Here is an 18000-nt window from a genome sequence, read left to right as displayed (position 1 = left end):
TTTTATCTGTTTGTTTCTTTTTGTTTTGTTCTGTTTTTCTTCCTGTGTGTGTTTGTGTGTGTTTGTGTGTTTTTTGGCTGGCCTCATTTGTCGCCATCTCTCTCACAACACCTCAGGTGACGTCAGTGAACTTCCAGGTAAAAACCAAATCGCGCCCCACACACCCCCACCCGCCCCGCCCCGCCGCTCCGCCACAGACACCCTGACACCCAGAGACCGGCGACAAAGTCTTAGCAGGAACTCAGTGTTTCTCTTCTCCGTTCAGAACGATGAGAATCGACAAGCAGCGACCGGAAAACACCTCAAACGTGCTCATCAACCCGTTGAAAACTGTGCAACCAATATGGGCTCTTGACCTCTTTTTCCCCCTGTGTTTGAGTCTTCATGAGAACCCCAAATTAATTACAATATGTGAAAAAATCACATGTGCATATCTTTGAAATTCAACTTTCAAATACTTGATTATGCAAATCGTAGTTTCTGAGATTCAGCTATTTGAACCAATTTTGTCTCTAGACCTTCTTTTCCCTGTGTTTGAGTTGTCATAGAAGCTTAAATTAATAACAATACTTGTTTTAATTGTATGTATTTGTTCAGCAAAGTCTGAGGAAAAAAATTATATAGCTGAAAAAAAAAACACTTTTAAAAGATATTTTGATAATAACTATGAAAAACCCCTCCTGGAGCGGTCAATAAGACACCTTTTTTGGAAACATTAGGACCTAAAGAATCAGAATCTGCAACAAAAATCACAATAAAACAAAGTCTTGGTCTGTTAGGAAGGAGTTTCAGTCAAAAAACTGTCATTGGGTTTAAAAAAATGAAGAAAAAAAAAGACGTATTTTATGCTAAAAGATTGTCTGAATGGGGCATGCTGGGACTTAATATTGGAGCAGAAGGATTTTCGCGCATGGTTTCCAAAAAGGTTAATGCTTTAAAAAAAAAAGATTAACTGAAGTCGACAGGAAATGGATCTAAAAGCCGATTTTTGTTGGCGACGCTTCCTCAGAGAAGCGCTGACGCCGGTCTGGTTCTCAGGGTGTTTGTCGGCTGCATCGATCCTCTCGCTGCTCCGTTTCCTGTGACCCTCCGTCTACTTCCTGTCCTGATGAAGCCTCACTCTGCGCCCTCTCTCTCTCTTTTCTTTTTGTGTACGTATAGGCACGACTCCTTCCATCCACGTGTGGGACGCCATGAGCAAACAGACTCTGTCCATCCTCCGCTGCCCTCACACGAAAGGCGTCGGCTACGTGAACTTCAGCGCCACGGGAAAGCTGCTGCTGTCGGTGGGGGTGGAGCCTGAACACACCATCACGGTGTGGCGCTGGCAGGAAGGTGACTAAAGCACTGAAATACACACACACACACATGGTCAGTGGTTCACAGCACCAAACGTATGGATACGTCCATGCATTGAAAAAGTTCCTGTTGAAAATCACATTTATTTTACATGAAAATAACATGTTATAACAACATATTGAGGAATTAGTTCAACATTTTCTTTTTGTACACTTTTTGTTTGTTTGAAATACTGAATTTCCCTTATAGGATCAATAAAGTAGTTATCTATCTATCGATCTATCTATTAAATAGTTTCCACTATATTTGTATAAACTGCTGAGGGATTTAATTTATAACATCTTAATATTTGTTATGTGTTGTAAAGTTACTAAAGATAAATATAGTTGAAGAAGAATGTGTCATGAAAGTAAAGTACCTCACGTTTCACTGCGTACTTGTACGACATGTACTTCCACTACTATGTACAATTGTTACATTTCTGTTCAATATTCATTTTTTTGTTAACATCTACAATCAAAGTTTTGGTCTAAAATAGCCAAAAGTGTCACAATATTACCAATGAATTCATTGAATATTTGCTTGTTTAAATACATGTTTGGTTCGGCTCGGATAACGACGACATTTTGCACATTTTTGTGTGTCCACGCTGTAAGAACAGTAATACATAATGTATAAATAACTCCCCTGCAGGATCCAAAGTGTGCAGTAAAGCCGGACACCCGGACCGGATCTTCGTGGTGGAGTTCCGGCCGGACTCGGACTCCCAGTTCGTGTCGGTGGGAATCAAACACGTGAAGTTCTGGACGCTGGCCGGCGGCGCTCTGATGTACAAGAAGGGCGTGGTGGGGACGGTGGAGGACGGGCGGATGCAGACGATGCTGTCCGTCGCCTTCGGGGCCGTGAGTCGCCTGGAATAATTACACCTGTTTGACTCACGTGAGATGTGATTTATTGTCTATGACCTTGTGCGTGTTTTCAGAATAACTTGACGTTCACCGGCGCCATCAACGGGGACGTGTACGTGTGGCGGGACCACCACCTGCTGAGGGTGGTGGCGAAGGCGCACACCGGGCCGGTGTTCACCATGTACACCACGCTGAGAGACGGACTCATCGTCACCGGGGGGAAGGAGAGGCCGTGAGTTTTCACACCGACGGATTCGCTCTCTTATAATTAGGATAAAGAAGTCCAGTTGGTGATGAGTTATGTGTTTTTAAGAAGACTTGATGATGTCGCCGGATTAAATTTGCTTTATATTTCTTCATTTTTTCTTTGGTCAAATTGTACACATTTTGCACTGTTTAAATCATATGAAAAATCACATGCATATCTTTGAAATTCGACTTTCAAATACGTGATTATGCTCATCGTAGTTTCTGAGATTCAGCTATTTGAACCAATTTTGTCTCTTTTTCTTTTATGTTTGAGACGTCATAGGAAGCCAGAATTAATTCCAATCATTGTGTTTATTGTATGTATTTGTTCAGAAAAATCTTGGGAAATTTTTTTTACATCTGCAAAAAAAACACTTTTAAAAGATATTTTGATGGTAACTATGAACATCCAGCATGATATGAGCCAGATTCCCCAAAAAGCCTCCTGGAGCGTCAATAAGACACCTTTTTGGAAAGATTAGGACCTAAAGAATCAGAATCTGCAACAAAAATCACAATAAAACAAAGTCTTGGTCTGTTAGGAAGGAGTTTCAGTCAGAAAACTGTCGTTCAGTTCAGAAATTAGAAAGATTACGTATTGTATGCCAGAAGATTGTCTGAATGGGGCATGCTGGGACTTAAAATGGGAGCGGGAGGATTTTTGCACACGTTTTCCAAAAGATTAACAGCACGATACATATCTAGACTTCGTCTTTGGGCACATGGAACTACAGTTTTTTCCTGAAATCTGATGAAATATTATAGAAAAAAATGTTTGACAAATTAAAAACAAATAAATTGCAAGCCTAAAGAACACTTCCACCAAAGAAAAAAATAGAATATATATGATTTTTCTTTTCAGAAACTATTGACCTTATTATTTGTGTGTGTGTGTGTGTGTGTGTGTGTGTGTGTGTGTCAGGACTAAGGAGGGCGGTGCAGTGAAGCTGTGGGATCAGGAGATGAAACGCTGTCGAGCCTTCCAGCTGGAGACGGGGCAGCAGGTGGAGTGCGTCCGCTCCGTCTGCAGAGGCAAAGTGAGAAGTTTCGGGAAAAAAGAAACCTTTTTTGGACCTTCGCCACCTCGATTGCCGTCCTCTTCCTCATCAGCTTCCTCCTCCTCTTCCTCAGGGTAAGATCCTGGTGGGGACGAAGGACGGGGAGATCCTGGAGGTCGGAGAGAAGAACGCGGCGTCCAACCTGCTGCTGGACAGCCACGCCCGCGGAGGCATCTGGGGTCTGACCGCTCACCCCGCCAAAGAGCTGTGCGTCACCGCCAGCGACGACAACACCATCCGACTGTGGGACCTCGCCGACAAGGTACACACACACACACACACACACACACACACACACACACACACACACACACACACACACACACACACACACACACACTACTGGTGACTCACACACAGACTCAGACAGTGAAAAGAAATCCTGCAAACTGTCCTGGAATCCTGGAAATTCCCTTTTGATTTCTTCTTCTTCTTCAACTACTATTACTTCTTCTTCTTCTACAACTACTTCTTCTTCTTCTTCTTCTACAACTACTTCTTCCTCTTCTTCTTCTTCTTCTTCTTCTTCTTCTTCTTCTTCTTCTACAGCTACTACTACTCCTTCTTCTTCTACAACTATTTCTTCTTCTTCTACAACTACTACTTCTTCTTTTACAACTACTTCTTCTTCTACTACTCCTTCTTCTTCTACAACTATTTCTTCTTCTTCTACAACTACTACTTCTTTTACAACTACTTCTTCTTTTACAACTACTTCTTCTTCTACAACTACTACTTCTTCTTCTACAACTACTACTACTACTTCTTCTACAACTACTTCTTCTTCTACAACTACTTCTTCTTCTACAACTACTTCTTCTTCTACAACTACTTCTACAACTTCTTCTTCTACTACTTCTTCTTCTTCTACAACTTCTTCTTCTTCTACAACTATTTCTTCTTCTTTTACAACTACTACTTCTTCCACAACTTCTTCTTCTTCTACAACTAATTCTTCTTCTTCTTCTTCTTCTTCTACAACTTCTTCTTCGTCTTCGTCTTCTTCTTCTTCTTCTTCTTCTTCTTCCCCCCGAGTGCATTGACTTGGCTTCTCGTCCCTTCTTCTTTTTTGTTTGTAGAAACTGTTGAACAAGGTGTGTGTCGGCCACGCGGCCCGGTGCGCGGGTTACAGCGCGGACGGGGAGATGCTGGCGGTGGGGATGAAGAACGGCGAGTTCCTCGTCCTCCTCGCCAACTCGCTGAAGATGTGGGCGAAGAAACGCGACCGCAGCGTCGCCATCCAGGACATCCGGTGAGAAGAACTAAGGGAATATGGGGCGCAACAATTGAGTAGTGCTGTATCTTATGTGTGTGTGTGTGTGTGTGTGTGTGTGTGTGTGTGTGTGTGTGTGTGTGTGTGTAGGTTCAGTCCGGACCGGCGTCTGTTGGCGGTGGCTTCGGTGGAGAACACGGTGGATATCTACGACGTGAGCGGAGGGCCGGCTCTGAACCGGCTGGTTTACTGCAGCGACGTCCCGGCTTTCATCCTGCAGCTCGACTTCTCCGCCGACAGCTGCTACATACAGGTACTAATACACACACGTACACACAGTATGTGTATTATTATGTATCTGTGACCTATGACCTTGTGTGTGTGTGTGTGTGTGTGTGTGTGTCTGCAGGTGTCCACAGGAGCCTATAAGCGGCAGGTGTTTGAGGTTCCTTCAGGGAAGCTGATGAACGACCAGACGGTCATCGACAGAATCACCTGGGCAACCTGGACCAGGTTATACACACACACACACACACACACACACACACACACACACACACACACACACACACACACACACACACACACACACAGACACGCACAGACACGCACACACACGTACACTCGCACGCACGCACTTAATTAGAAAAGTATATTTTGCAACACAACTTGTCTTTTCTCCCCCGCAGCATTCTGGGAGATGAAGTTTTGGGGATTTGGCCGCGAAACGCAGACAAAGCTGAAGTGAACTGTGCGTGTGTGTCTCACGCCGGCGTGAACGTCGCCACCGGCGACGACTTTGGATTGATCAAACTGTTCGACTTCCCCTGCACAGAGAAGTTTGTGAGTCGCCCGCATCTTTTTTTTTATCCTCCGTGTCTCTTTTACACACGTTTCATCTATTGCAAGCGAGCTAAAATGGGGCATGCTGGGACTTAACATTTTGGAAAACCGAAGCGTGGAAATCTCAAGTGCCAAACCTTTCAATCTGCAGGCCAAACACAAGCGCTACCTCGGCCACTCGGCTCATGTGACCAATATCCGGTTCTCCCACGAAGACAAATACGTGATCAGCACAGGAGGAGACGACTGCAGGTAACGCTGATCAACACCTGATGCACAGACGCACAACATGAACACACTATTTTGGAGCGAGAGGTGTTTCTGTCGAACATTGGAGCAACCCGGCTGTTTTTTAATACACAATTTAAACATTTTTAAGTAATGGCCTTTTTATTTATAAACCACATTTCTGTCCACAAACATGCGTTAAAAGACACAATTTCAAAAATTACTAAAGTTTACTAGTTTGGTTACAGGACTGAGATTATCAGAGGAAAGAGAAACGCACAATTGTGTGTAATCAGCATATGAACTGTTGGATATATTGTGTGTTTTCACGATAATACCAAGCAGGAGCGTGTGCATTTTAAAGAGCAGTGGCCCCAGGATTGAGCCTTGCGGGACAGGACGAAATAGCTAAATCTGAATATCAAGCTCAGAATAATGTCATATTCTGAATTATGCGTGTGCAAGTACATACAGTTACTTACTAAATCTTCACATGAATGAGATGTAATCTGTGTTAACGCCTGTTTGTGTGTTTCAGTGTGTTTGTGTGGAAATGCCTGTAAAGCGGCGGCAGAGACTTCCGGTGCCGCTTTCATCCAGAAGCGCCTTAACGGCACCGCAAGTGGAATCCCGGGGGAGGAATCGAACCTGCGACCTCGAACCGTGTTGTTTTTTTTTCCAAGAGTTCAGAAAGTTGGAGATGGAAGAAGACGATCCGGTGGCGAGGCAGAAAAAAAAAACGTCGGACTGAAGCCGAGACGAAGGATCACACGACCCGGAAAAATGAATCATGTGATGTTTTATTTTCTTGGTCTGAGCTTCGGTTTTTTTTTGGTTTTACTTGAATCCACAACTGTCCAGTGAGTCACAGAGAAGAGCTTCAACTTACAGACACGTTGTTTAATGGCCGCCCAGCTCGTCCTCACGAGGTCCAGAGAAAAAGATCCAGATGCACAACACAGGAACGTGTCATTTCTCTTCATCAGATGTGCGACGTTAAATGAACCAAACTGACAAATGAAAGTGCGCAAAGAGACAAAGATCCCTGTTGAAGTCGAAGTTTAGAAGCTTAAAAAAGGAACAAGTGAACGTCTCTCGACAAACTTCAGAGAACGCGAAAAAACGACGGACGCACTTTTCGCTTTTCTGGACTGATAAACAACCCGATTCTCCAAGATCGAGCTGCGATATCACCCAGCATGCAACACTGTAGGGGGGGGGCGTCGACTAAACGAAGGTTCGTGTTTGCATCTTTTGAAACATCCGTCTCAGTGACGTCGCTGATGCTGCGTTCAGGGTACAAACAGGTTGTTTGGTGGCAAACAATCCTGAGGACGGACTGCAACACACTGATGACGGATCATGAAGGACGTTCTCAACTGGGAACACTGGGATGGGACACTGGACTGGGAGGGAAGATATGATTCGTATTTATTGAAAGATATGTTTGTAACTGGGAAAATATTTGATTTAAACTCACTTTTCCTTTCAAAGAGCCTTTCTGTCGTTGGATCTCGCCACACTTAAGTGCCTTTCTGGGTCTTTCTATCTGTTTTTCTTTCTTTTCCTTGGGAGTGGGATATTTCATACACTGTGTTTTTATTTAATCCACAATTTAACTTATTTTGTACTCTTGTCTGGTGCTACACTGAGAATGTTTCAACTTTTATTCATCCAAAATGGACGGACTTATATGAAAACATTTTCTTTGCTGCTGCTTTTTGTTTGGAAAGACTTGAAACCTGAACGCGTCGCGATCGCAAAAAAAAGAAGAAAAACGGGACTTAGAAGTAAAGAAATGTCGGGAAGGAACATTTTGTGGAAATATCTAAATGTTATTTATGCCTAAATTACAGTGTGGATGAGTTTTCTGTGTCTGAACTGTTGATTAATAACGTTTAACTGCTGTGAGAAGTGTCCGTTTGTGTGAAGAATAATCGTTTGACTTCCGCACGCTCGATTTCCTGAGGTCAAAGGGTCCCTGAAGTATCCACAGAGGCACCCGTTTTGATTTATACAGCACATCACAGCCGGAAGAAGATCCACAATAAAACGGAAAGTTTTGCACCGACAGCCGACGGGAATCTTCTCTTCCTGCCTCACGATCAGATTTAAGTTTACTTGGTTACATTCCTCCACCGACTCGAAGGCCCGGAGACGGTGGGAACTAACAAACAAACAGTCTTTTGACTATTTCGGTCTTAAACCTGGACGGTGTAACTATTAGGCCGGGCTTAAACCGGCAAGTTACAACCGATTCAGCTTCATATGGAAGCCCATTCCCGCCCCCCCCAAAAAAAGTCATAATTATGTGTCTGAACTGTTTAATAACGTTGAACTGCGACGAGAACTTCCACACACTTAAATTTCCTGAGGTCATTTTTTTTAATGATTTTTTTTGGGTCATAATTCTTCTGAAGAAAATTTGTCTTTTTTCATAATTACTGTTTTTTGTTTATCATAATTTTTTTAAACATTTTTTTGTCATTTATTTTTTAATAATGACTTTTTGTCATTCTTTAAGAAAATTTGTGTTTTTTTCATAATTACTTTTTTGTTATTGTCAATCTTTTTTTACACATTTTTTGGCATTTATTTATTTATTTTTTAATAATGACTTTTTTTTGTTGTCATGACTTTTTGTGGCGGTAATGGGCTTCTATAGTTTCAGCCCCTGCATGACGAAAAAACTATTTACATGTATTGTGACTTCATCTGGAAAAACACTGCCTGTTCAAAATCTATATACGCCTGAAATTATTATATTTTTTATATATTCTTTCATAAAAATATTTAACTTCACAGACAAATTAAATATGTGAAAGCTCCAAATCAGCACTTTTTCCTCAGCTTGTCTCGACATGAAATATAAATAAAGTTATGTTACTATAAAAAGAGACTTGGAGTGTCTTCAGTACACAAAGCGTCCGAACAGTGAAGGTGTGATTACATGATCACACACACACACACACACACACACACACACACACACACACACGAGAGAACAAACGATTGGTTCATTTTAAAAGCATTTTAATGGCTTTTTGCACATATGTAACAGAGATCAGGAGAAGTCTACGGGTGCAGATCCAACTAGCAGTGACCCCTCAGTCCACATCACACTGACTACCTCACCTACAAACACCCAAGCGCCAACCTCCCACCCCGCCCCGCCCACCCGGCCCCGCCCACCCAGCCCCGCCCACCCCAAAACCCCAGCCCCGCCCACCCCCAGTTGTGGCATTATTGATTGTGCAATATGAAGAAATATCTCATTACTATGATTACAGTGACAGAGGAATGCACACTAGACTTATCGAAATTGCCAGAGAATGTAGCATTAAACAAAAAAAAAACACACAAAAAAATCATAGAAAAAAAACAGGAAGCATTTCAGGACTAATGACCAAGTGAAGAGTTTCTCAGTTACCAGCTGTAGCGAAACAAACGCACCCACCTCCACCTCCACCCTTCACACTTTGTGGGGCTCTTTGCTGCCGGTTCGTACGGAAGTTAATTAATGACGACATTTACAAACGAGCACAAAACTAATTCAAGCTTTCGTGGAGCAAGTTGAAGAAGCAACGTTTCTGACCGCTTCTGGGAAATTGTGGAAACATTTTTTTCGTAGAATACGTCCGTATCAGGCTGGTAAAATGATTTATTTTGCTCAGCTAGAGACATGATTGTGAAATCCATTTAATTATACAGCAGCCTTCAGTTTCTGCCCGGCTTTGAGTGCACAATATTGGGTCAAAGTGTTTCAAAGTAAGCAAGATAAACAAACGACGTCATGCTCATTTAAAGATAACATGCGACAGGAAGATCGTTCACGTCTCAGAACGCTGATAAAAGTCGCAATTTGTTTATTTATTTATCTGTAATCATGCCAACGAGTCCGTTTCCGCATGCTCTCAACTCGCAGATGTCAAATCGCTTCTGTGCATTTTGTCATTAACGAACTTCCATACGAAAAGACACAACAAGCAACTGGGTTTTCTCTTCTTTGGTGGCCAAAGTTCAGAAAAAAATGAAAATAAATGGAGTGCTGAAGCCAACAAGCAAGCGACCATTATTCTGCAACATTACTCACTTCCAGTAAATGCTTTTTTTTGTTTGTTTTTTTTGTTTAAAGAACCAACTTGTCCACTTAACAGCAATGCTTAAAGTAATTTTGTTTTTTTTTATAATACATCTACGTCTCCATACTAAATAAACCTTAAGACAGTTTAACTGTGGAACCGAAAATTACACACCGGAGGAAACAAAAACATCCAAATAACTAAATAAAAAGGAGGAAATAAATGTTTCAAAAATGGAACCAGGGGAGAAAATAAACCTTACTGGATGCTTAAAAGTTTGCGTTGACAAACATTCTTACTGGTCTTAGTTATTTATTCCCCCATCGAGACTCAAAAGCTCCTTCATTCAGATTTGTTAAGTGTACATATCGTTAGTTTTCAGCTTGAGAACGTTATACTCAAATGAAGCTTATTACGGTTTGCAGGTCTTATTATTAGTAGTAAATATAGGTGAAATTAAACACAGGTTCATTTTTAACAGTTTGTTATACACAAGTTATACATACAGTTCAAAGCACCGCAGGGTAACGCTCCAAATTACAGCCACTTTATGCATCTTGGTTGTTTTTTCCCCCCGTAAAGCTGCAGGAATTAGACAGCACCGGAGCGCAACAGAACATAATGATGATAATAAGCTTTTCACAGGTTTTATTGCACACATTTAACCGACAGAAAAGCAGAGTTACTCAGTGCACAAACAGCTGTTTCAGTGCGCTCTTTGTTTTGTACTTTGAAAACTTGGATTTTTTTTCCCGCTCTTTTAAAGTTTAAACCGCTTCCACCACATTTATTCGGCACTTCACGCTTTTTTCGCATAGTTTTAGGCATTTCGGCTCAAATTAAAAAGGTGAGGAGGTGTAATTTTAAGAGGTTTACCCCGCCGTGGTCTCAGTTTTCCCCACTACAGAGGGATACACGTCATCTTGCAAAGACAAGGCCTTCGCAAAAACTGAGGATTGGACCCTAACAGGAACTACAAACTTAACAAAAAAAAAACAAAGAAAAAGAAACCGGGACGACTCGGGAGCGTAAACACAACCCACAAAAGGCAGTAGTCGACGAAAAGCTGGGATGATGAAGAAGAAAAAAGCACGGGGAGGGGAAAGGAGATAGAAAACACAAAATATAGCAATAATAATCATAAACAGGGATATTCTGGGAACTCCTCTACAGCGTGTTGTTGTTCAGCGGCAAACTCTGATTTGTTTTGTGTTGTTTTCATGACAGCAGCTGCCTGAAGCGTTTGCAGACCTCATTTTAAATTAGTTTTCCATCAATCCGATCTTTGAATTATTATTTTTTTTGTTCGTTTTTTTTCCTGCTCCTTATCTTACAAAAGAAAAAACTGCACAGAGGACACAGGTTGGTGTGTAGTAGCTGTACTTGAAGCTCTGAGCCAGACCGGACGGTTGATAGGCACAGAGTGGAGAGTTTTGGCTCGGAGCTTGCATGCTGGAGTCACGCTTTCAAAAGAGAGGAAGAGGAGGAAGAAAGAAAAGAGGGGGAGGGGAAAGAGACGCTGTTTGGGACTCGACGCCGCTCATCCTGTCACACGGACTCGTGGACTCACCGTGTTACCGTCTAACATCGTCACATTAACAGACTTAAGAGTACATTTAGGAGTAAATTTAATTGCACGGCGAGCGGTTATCCTACTGGTTTTTACTCGTTACAGTATTATCAGTCGCTACGAGCGGACTCTAAATCAAATATTTGAGGTGGATCGATAATGAGGAGAGACCCCAAACAGCACCGGAGGAGGAGGAGGAGGAGGAGGAGGAGGAGGAGGAAGGGTGGGGGAGGAGGAGCTTTTATTTCTTCTTGCTGAACAGACTGAAGCGTTTCTCCTTGTCTTTGTCCCGTTTGCCCGGGCTGGACTCCGGCGCCGACGCGGTGGCGGCGACGGAGGCCGGCAGCGTCTGGGCGCGCGCGGCCGGCGCCGGCGTGCTGTGGCCGCTGGGCGTCACCTCCGCCGCCTTGTCGCCCGTCATGGCCGTCGAGATGGCCGAGATCCACAGGTTCATCTCCTCCTGGAGGGCGACGGCGGGCGGGAGGAGAGAGGAGCGGCGTTAATGCAGCAGCACGGAGACGCAAGGGACCAGATCTACATCGAGAATATGTAGATTGTTTTACTCACGTCATCTTTGGCTTGGAAGAGATACTCATTCCCGTCAGTAATCCTGTGGAGGAGAATACATTTAACAATAATTAATGTCTTTAAAATGTGTTTCCGGCGTTGCGCTGTCCAACAAAACCTCAATAACCGCTGACCGCTCTCTCAAATCGTCTTGTTTTGACCCTGATGAAGGATAACGACGCTGCAACGATCTCACATTAAAGTTTTTATACTACCAGTGTCGATAAAACAAGACCACATCGTCTGCATATTAATAAATAGGAGTGTGTCAAGGTTTTCCCCCTCACTATTCTTCTTTGTCTTGCTTCTGTTTCTGCTCCAAGACTTTAGTCGAAGAGCATTGTTTGAGCAACAATGAACACATTCTACTTCCTGTTTACATCACGAGTCATCGTGATGCAAACAGGAAGTAGAATGTTCCCATGGAGGCAGTGAACCAGCTATTTCATTGACTTTAACTACGTTTAAAAGGTAAAAAATATAAACTCATCATCCTTCAACGTGTCATATTTGCTCTTAAAACAACTCACTTGAGCTTGAAGACGTGCTTCTTCTTCTTGTAGTCCAGCGCCACCTCGCAGACGGCGTCCTTCAGGCTGACGGGGATCTCGCTGTGGTAGGGGATGCCCTGACTGGCGCTCTTCTGGTCCTTGTAGAAGCCCATCTCCTGCTGGTTGATCACACAGTACACGTTGTGCCACGACCTGCGGGCACAAAGCGGGGTCAGTCATGACATCACGCTGACCGCCAGCCCCGAAAAAAAACTACTTCTAACCGCGAAAGATTCAGTTCTGGCCCGGCGGTTCGATACCTGCTGGAAGCCTTCTTGTTGTGTCCCTCCCACTCGTGTTTGCGGTGCAGGAAGCTCTCCAGCTGGGACGTGGGAGCGTCCTGCTGCGACTTGGCCGGCAGGGTCGCCGCCTGGCTGGGTTTGCCCTTGCGAGCCGCCCCGGGAGACCCCGTGGGGCTGGGCTCCGACACCCCGTTCACCACATCGCCGCCTTCCGCGTCCTAGCAAACGAAGGCGAGAGAGAGAGGAGAGTCAGAGGACGGAGGGATCGCTCTCTCGCTCTTTTTTTTTATATTTGGTTTCTCTCTCAGACGCTGAAGCTGTAAATCAGTTGTCAGAGCTGCAGCATGCAGAGCAGAATCACAGGCGGTGTGGACACGACCAGCTGAACTTACCCAAAACAAACACATGGAGGCTTTATTTAAACATTTTTGTAAACCTTTTGATTCTCAAACTTAATAAAACCTAAACTGTACTGTGAACCAACTGTGAACAACTCTTCAATCCGAAAAGTTAAAATATCTTTGGATTTACATCGAGACCATCAAACTTTAAAATATCATTACCACTAAAAAGTTAAAGATGTCTTTCAAAAACATTAATTTGAAACACCAAAGCTTTCTGAACCAAACTACATGGAGAAATGATGCAACAATCAAGACAAAAATGCAACAAAATGCAGTTTAAATAATCTGAACCAACCAACCAAGTTGCTCTTTGGGTTTGAGGATTCAAGTCTTGAAAAACACTAAAAAAAAACCTCTCGTTAAATCTCAGGATGTAAAAGTAAAGTCCAAAGCCTGAAGTTACCACATGTGACCTCTGACCTGAACTACAGCGTCTCTTAAAAAGCAAAGCAAGCTAATCTCACACACACATCCACCAAACTGGACTGCAGATCTGTCCTTCAAGCCACTAACTTCAGCTACTTCAGCCTTTTGTCAAATGCATTTAGAAGCGTTTGTTGTGTTGTTTCTTTAAAGCATTTCATTAATCGAGCCCAGCGATGGATTCCTGTACCGATTAGAAAGACATCTGCGTTGCACATTGAGAGCACGGAGCGGTAACACAGTCTGATCATGCGCTGATTACAGGTTTTAGGTCATGCACGAGGAATCAACACCACTCAATAAAACACACAATGTGGTGGACGGTGGAGTGAGGGAAGACCAGGAAGAGGGAGAAGCCAGCAGATGAGGAAACACAAACAAAACTCAATAAAATCTCAAACAATTATCAACAAAATTGCTTGGTAGTCATTACTGGGCTTCATTATTGGTGAGGGGGAAGAATGCGATTGGCCTAGTATCAAAAACAGATTTTTATTTTTTCCACACCACACCCACTCCAACCGGATGCTCATTACCCCGTCACCGAGCTCTTCAAGGGGCTGGACCAATGGCGGCCGATCCTGGGAGCTTTAACTGAAGGGCTGCAAGACCTGGACCGATCCTGGGAGCTTTTATTTGGAGCTTAGCGAGAACATTTACTACGAATCCCGAGAGCTTTTACTTTGGTTTTTGGATAAAACTTTTCCCATGAGCGCCAAACCAAAAGGTTTGGACCAATACAGAGATTAATTTTAGTGGCTTGTGGACGTTGGACCAGAGGGGAAAGGTCTTATCAAGCTTTTCTTGACAAGCTTATATCATTCTAAGAGCTTTGATAGCTGTTGACGAATCTTAACGGTCGTCTCATCTCTTTGAAAAACTGTAGGAAACTTTAAAAATGATTCAAATCTAAAAATGAGTGTCAACATGGATTCATAGCAGCGATATTTCAGAGCATTTTCTATGATTTTTTCATTGTACTAAATGATTAAATATCAAAGTATATCAGGTACTTCAACTGCGTATAACATTTAAACTACGTCGTGTAATTACTTCCACAATAGAGCAAATCAGAAATTGTCTTAGTTATCACTTTATGAGGATTTTTTACTGGACAAGTACAGCCGGGCAGACTTTGAATGGATTAAGACAGATTAATTTTTTTAGAACCGTGTCCAATTCCCGTGAGCTTGTTTGAGTCGCAGCTTCAGGTCACGACTCGCAATTATTTTACTGATCAACAATTTGGCTTTTGGGATAATTGGTTGGATTTCTGGCAAAGTGGCTAACGGCCGTCTGAATTCATTCAGTTTTGTTCTCTGGTTTATTTCCCACATGGCGGCTGTCAAACATCCATCATAAACTGGGACTAAAATAAAACTTAAGTCTGTATCTTCTGTCTGTCCAGATTTATTCCTACTTCCACTGTTATATGCAAGAAGTATATTTTCAAATTTTTTATTTTTTTAAAAAAATATCAGGACTATAAACCACAAAAATGAACTAGAAAACTTAGACTGTGGGAAGTAAATGTCTTTATAATAACAGGAAAAAGTGCAGTTTACTTCCTATTCCAAAAAATGTATTGTGAAATAATGAAATTATTTAGTTCCCAACAATGATTTAGTTGGTTTATGGCTAATCTAATCCTAATTTAATAGATTTTTTTTGATCCAACGTCATTGCAAGTTAACTTGCAATGTTAAAATAAAGCCCCAGGGTGAAAACTGGTGGAGAACATGGGATGAAGAATGACAACATTGACAGAAAACTCAACTGATGGCGACAGCGTGACACAACAAAGACACAACCGCGTGCGGAGAGAAGGCACAACTACACATTGAGAACACACAAACGGACGAACCGGAACGGGTCCGAGTGCTACGGTTGGTTCTGACAGGGTTTATTAGGTAATGTGTGTGTTAGTCGTGGGAACTGATGATGACGAAGCTGGATGGACGTGCAACAGAAACCATGGAGAGTGAAGACGTCATCACAGGAACAATAGAAACAAAATGATGATACAAAACAGTGTCCTTAACCGAGTATAATGAGGATGGAGTATACACACAAACACACACACACACACACACACAATATGTGTAAATGCTTATATATGAATGAAAGATTAATTTTCCATGAAACTGTGGAATGATTTTGAAGATTTGTTCATGTACACATGTTCGGTTTATATGATCAACCTAAAAAACAACAAAAAAACTGGTTTAAAGTTCTAAGAAAAAAAAGTTTTTGCTAATGATTAGTTGGACTAAGTCTAAATAAGATGAAATAAGATAATGAACCGCATGTCAAAGAGTTATGTATGAAATGTGGAAGTAAAATTAGAAAGAGCATTATTGATTTACCTCTTTATGAAACAATAGTAAAGTAAAAGGTGATCGATGCAGTGAGTGTACGGGGAGTTGATGAGCAAAAGCTGTTAGATGAGTTATGCGTATAATCGTAATATTTCTACGCTGAGTGGCTTGAAAAGTTGTGAATGCGACTATTTAAATATTTACTAAAGTAAACTTAAGTAAACTATGATAACCTTCTACACAAAAACACCTTTTTAGTTACACACAGGTGAAAAAAGTGACTCACATTCAGAGCAGCTTTACATGAAGACTATGGTACTTTATATGAAGTAGTATGCTGTATATATGTACACATACAACTTTATATGAAGTAGTATATTGTATATATGTACACATACAACTTTATATGAAGTAGTATGCTGTATATATGTACACATACAACTTTATATGAAGTAGTATATTGTATATATGTACACATACAACTTTATATGAAGTAGTATGTTGTACATGTACACATACAACTTTATATGAAGTAGTATGTTGTATATGTACACATACAACTTTATATGAAGTAGTATGTTGTATATGTACACATACTGCACTCTCAAAAAACATGAGATGGTGAATTTGGGTTGTGGGATGTAGACACATACGGGGCATGTAGATACATGAAGTATAGTTTTTTTTATAATAATATAATTTAGTAGTTTTTAGAATAAACTTCTGGACAATATGACTTGGAAAATATATTACTTTAGAAAAAGGTTCTCTACTAAAACAATACATTTTGAAATGTAACTCCTCGTAAATCCTTTTTTGCATTAATGTGATATGAAAAACTAAACTTATAGCAGCTTAAAATGCTTTATTTTAAGACAATAAGAGTAAGACGTAGTTTACTTGAATATATTTAGAAGAATATACTACAATGTTGCTTTGTTAGAACTGATGAATGCTTTATATTTTAATTAAAGTTGCTTTGCCGTATGCGCCACTATGCAGACGACACCTTGATTTACGTTCAGGAATAAATATAATCTATAAAAATACTACAAATGCCCACAAAACTTTAACTGATGGGTAGGTTTTTAAATCCCTGTTTGGGGCTTTAAAATGTGATTATGGACTTCTCAAGTGTTCATATTCCAGATGGCGAGTTTATAAATGACGACATAAAACAGCAGCAACATTAAGAGTTGAGGGGAGAGGATGACGGGAGAGTCGAGCTGAGAGAGACAGAGGGGAGAAGGGAAAGAACCCATGAGGGAGGGAGAGAGAACACAAGAGGGCTGGTGTGTGTGTGTGTGTGTGTGTGTGTGTGTGTGTGTGTGTGTGTGTGTGTGTGTGTGTGTGTGTGTGTTTCGTGGTCCCATTCACCACTTAAGCAGTCACATTCATACCAATAAAAGATGCGTACTTGTTTTGCTAAATGTCTCCAAATGCAAACATTTAAAAGTTGAAGTCACACAGCTGACTTCCTGTTTACATTCCTCATGTGCTGCTGTTTACTTTACAGAGATCAGCACCATGCAAAGTTTTAATGTCTATCTCGGAAATTCATTATTGGACCTCATTAAGTGCAAAAACAAAAGTTAAGTACTTTTAGAAGGAACTAAATGTTCTCCCCGAAGGACTAAAACAACTTAGTTTCTGCTGGAAGTTTCTCCTTCAACAGGCCTTTTCCTCCATGTTTCAGACCATTTAATGTCTCTGATTCTACATTATATATATTTATTATTGTATGTAATGAATGAGCATTGTTGGAGCCTGAGATCTAAGATGTTTACTCCAACGACTGCATCCCCTTTAATCTTTAATCTCTGCATATGACGCATGTCATAATAAATAACTGGAAACGACTCATTTAAAACAGAAGCACTAAATCAAAACAAATGGAAGCCGTTCAACACAATCTGCAGGTCCACTCTTAGATCAGGATAACTATTGCTAAACCCATTATGTTTTAATAATCAAAATGTTCCCATTAAATTACTGGTTATGAGGCTTATTGGTCCTCTGTGGTCACTCGAGGAGATTTTAAGATG

At 41.5% G+C, this 18000-nt stretch overlaps 2 protein-coding genes across 7 annotated transcripts in view; one reads left to right on the top strand and one right to left on the bottom strand.

The window, feature by feature from the left end:
* The window catches only part of LOC137779518 (echinoderm microtubule-associated protein-like 6), a 59814-nt gene extending 51161 nt beyond the window's left edge, over positions 1–8653 (top strand). For 2 of the 5 annotated variants that reach the window (XM_068567335.1, XM_068567334.1), the window contains 12 exons: positions 117–137; positions 1162–1335; positions 1993–2201; positions 2282–2439; positions 3379–3493; positions 3588–3776; positions 4594–4766; positions 4878–5040; positions 5137–5240; positions 5417–5570; positions 5722–5822; positions 6337–8653. In XM_068567335.1, coding sequence (XP_068423436.1) covers positions 117–137; positions 1162–1335; positions 1993–2201; positions 2282–2439; positions 3379–3493; positions 3588–3776; positions 4594–4766; positions 4878–5040; positions 5137–5240; positions 5417–5570; positions 5722–5822; positions 6337–6361 — 1586 coding nt within the window. In that variant the 3' untranslated portion in view covers positions 6362–8653. Of the gene's footprint in view, positions 1–116; positions 138–1161; positions 1336–1992; positions 2202–2281; positions 2440–3378; positions 3494–3587; positions 3777–4593; positions 4767–4877; positions 5041–5136; positions 5241–5416; positions 5571–5721; positions 5823–6336 lie in introns of those variants that run through there. The other 3 variants (XM_068567337.1, XM_068567336.1, XM_068567338.1) reach the window with 2 other exon arrangements.
* A 3021-nt stretch (positions 8654–11674) lies between these two features.
* sptbn1 (spectrin, beta, non-erythrocytic 1) overlaps positions 11675–18000 on the bottom strand; it is a 101853-nt gene continuing 95527 nt past the window's right edge. For both annotated transcript variants that reach the window (XM_068567333.1, XM_068567332.1), the window contains 4 exons: positions 12829–13028; positions 12548–12721; positions 12018–12060; positions 11675–11910 (listed from right to left, as the gene is read on the bottom strand). In XM_068567333.1, coding sequence (XP_068423434.1) covers positions 11692–11910; positions 12018–12060; positions 12548–12721; positions 12829–13028 — 636 coding nt within the window. In that variant the 3' untranslated portion in view covers positions 11675–11691. The remainder of the gene's footprint in view (positions 11911–12017; positions 12061–12547; positions 12722–12828; positions 13029–18000) is intronic.

This window comes from Clinocottus analis, unplaced genomic scaffold (genome assembly GCF_023055335.1).
Source record: "Clinocottus analis isolate CAN_PGR_092001 unplaced genomic scaffold, fCliAna1.0.p SCAF_8, whole genome shotgun sequence".
Lineage (NCBI taxonomy): Eukaryota > Metazoa > Chordata > Actinopteri > Perciformes > Cottidae > Clinocottus > Clinocottus analis.
This window is presented reverse-complemented; position numbering and strand designations above follow the sequence as displayed.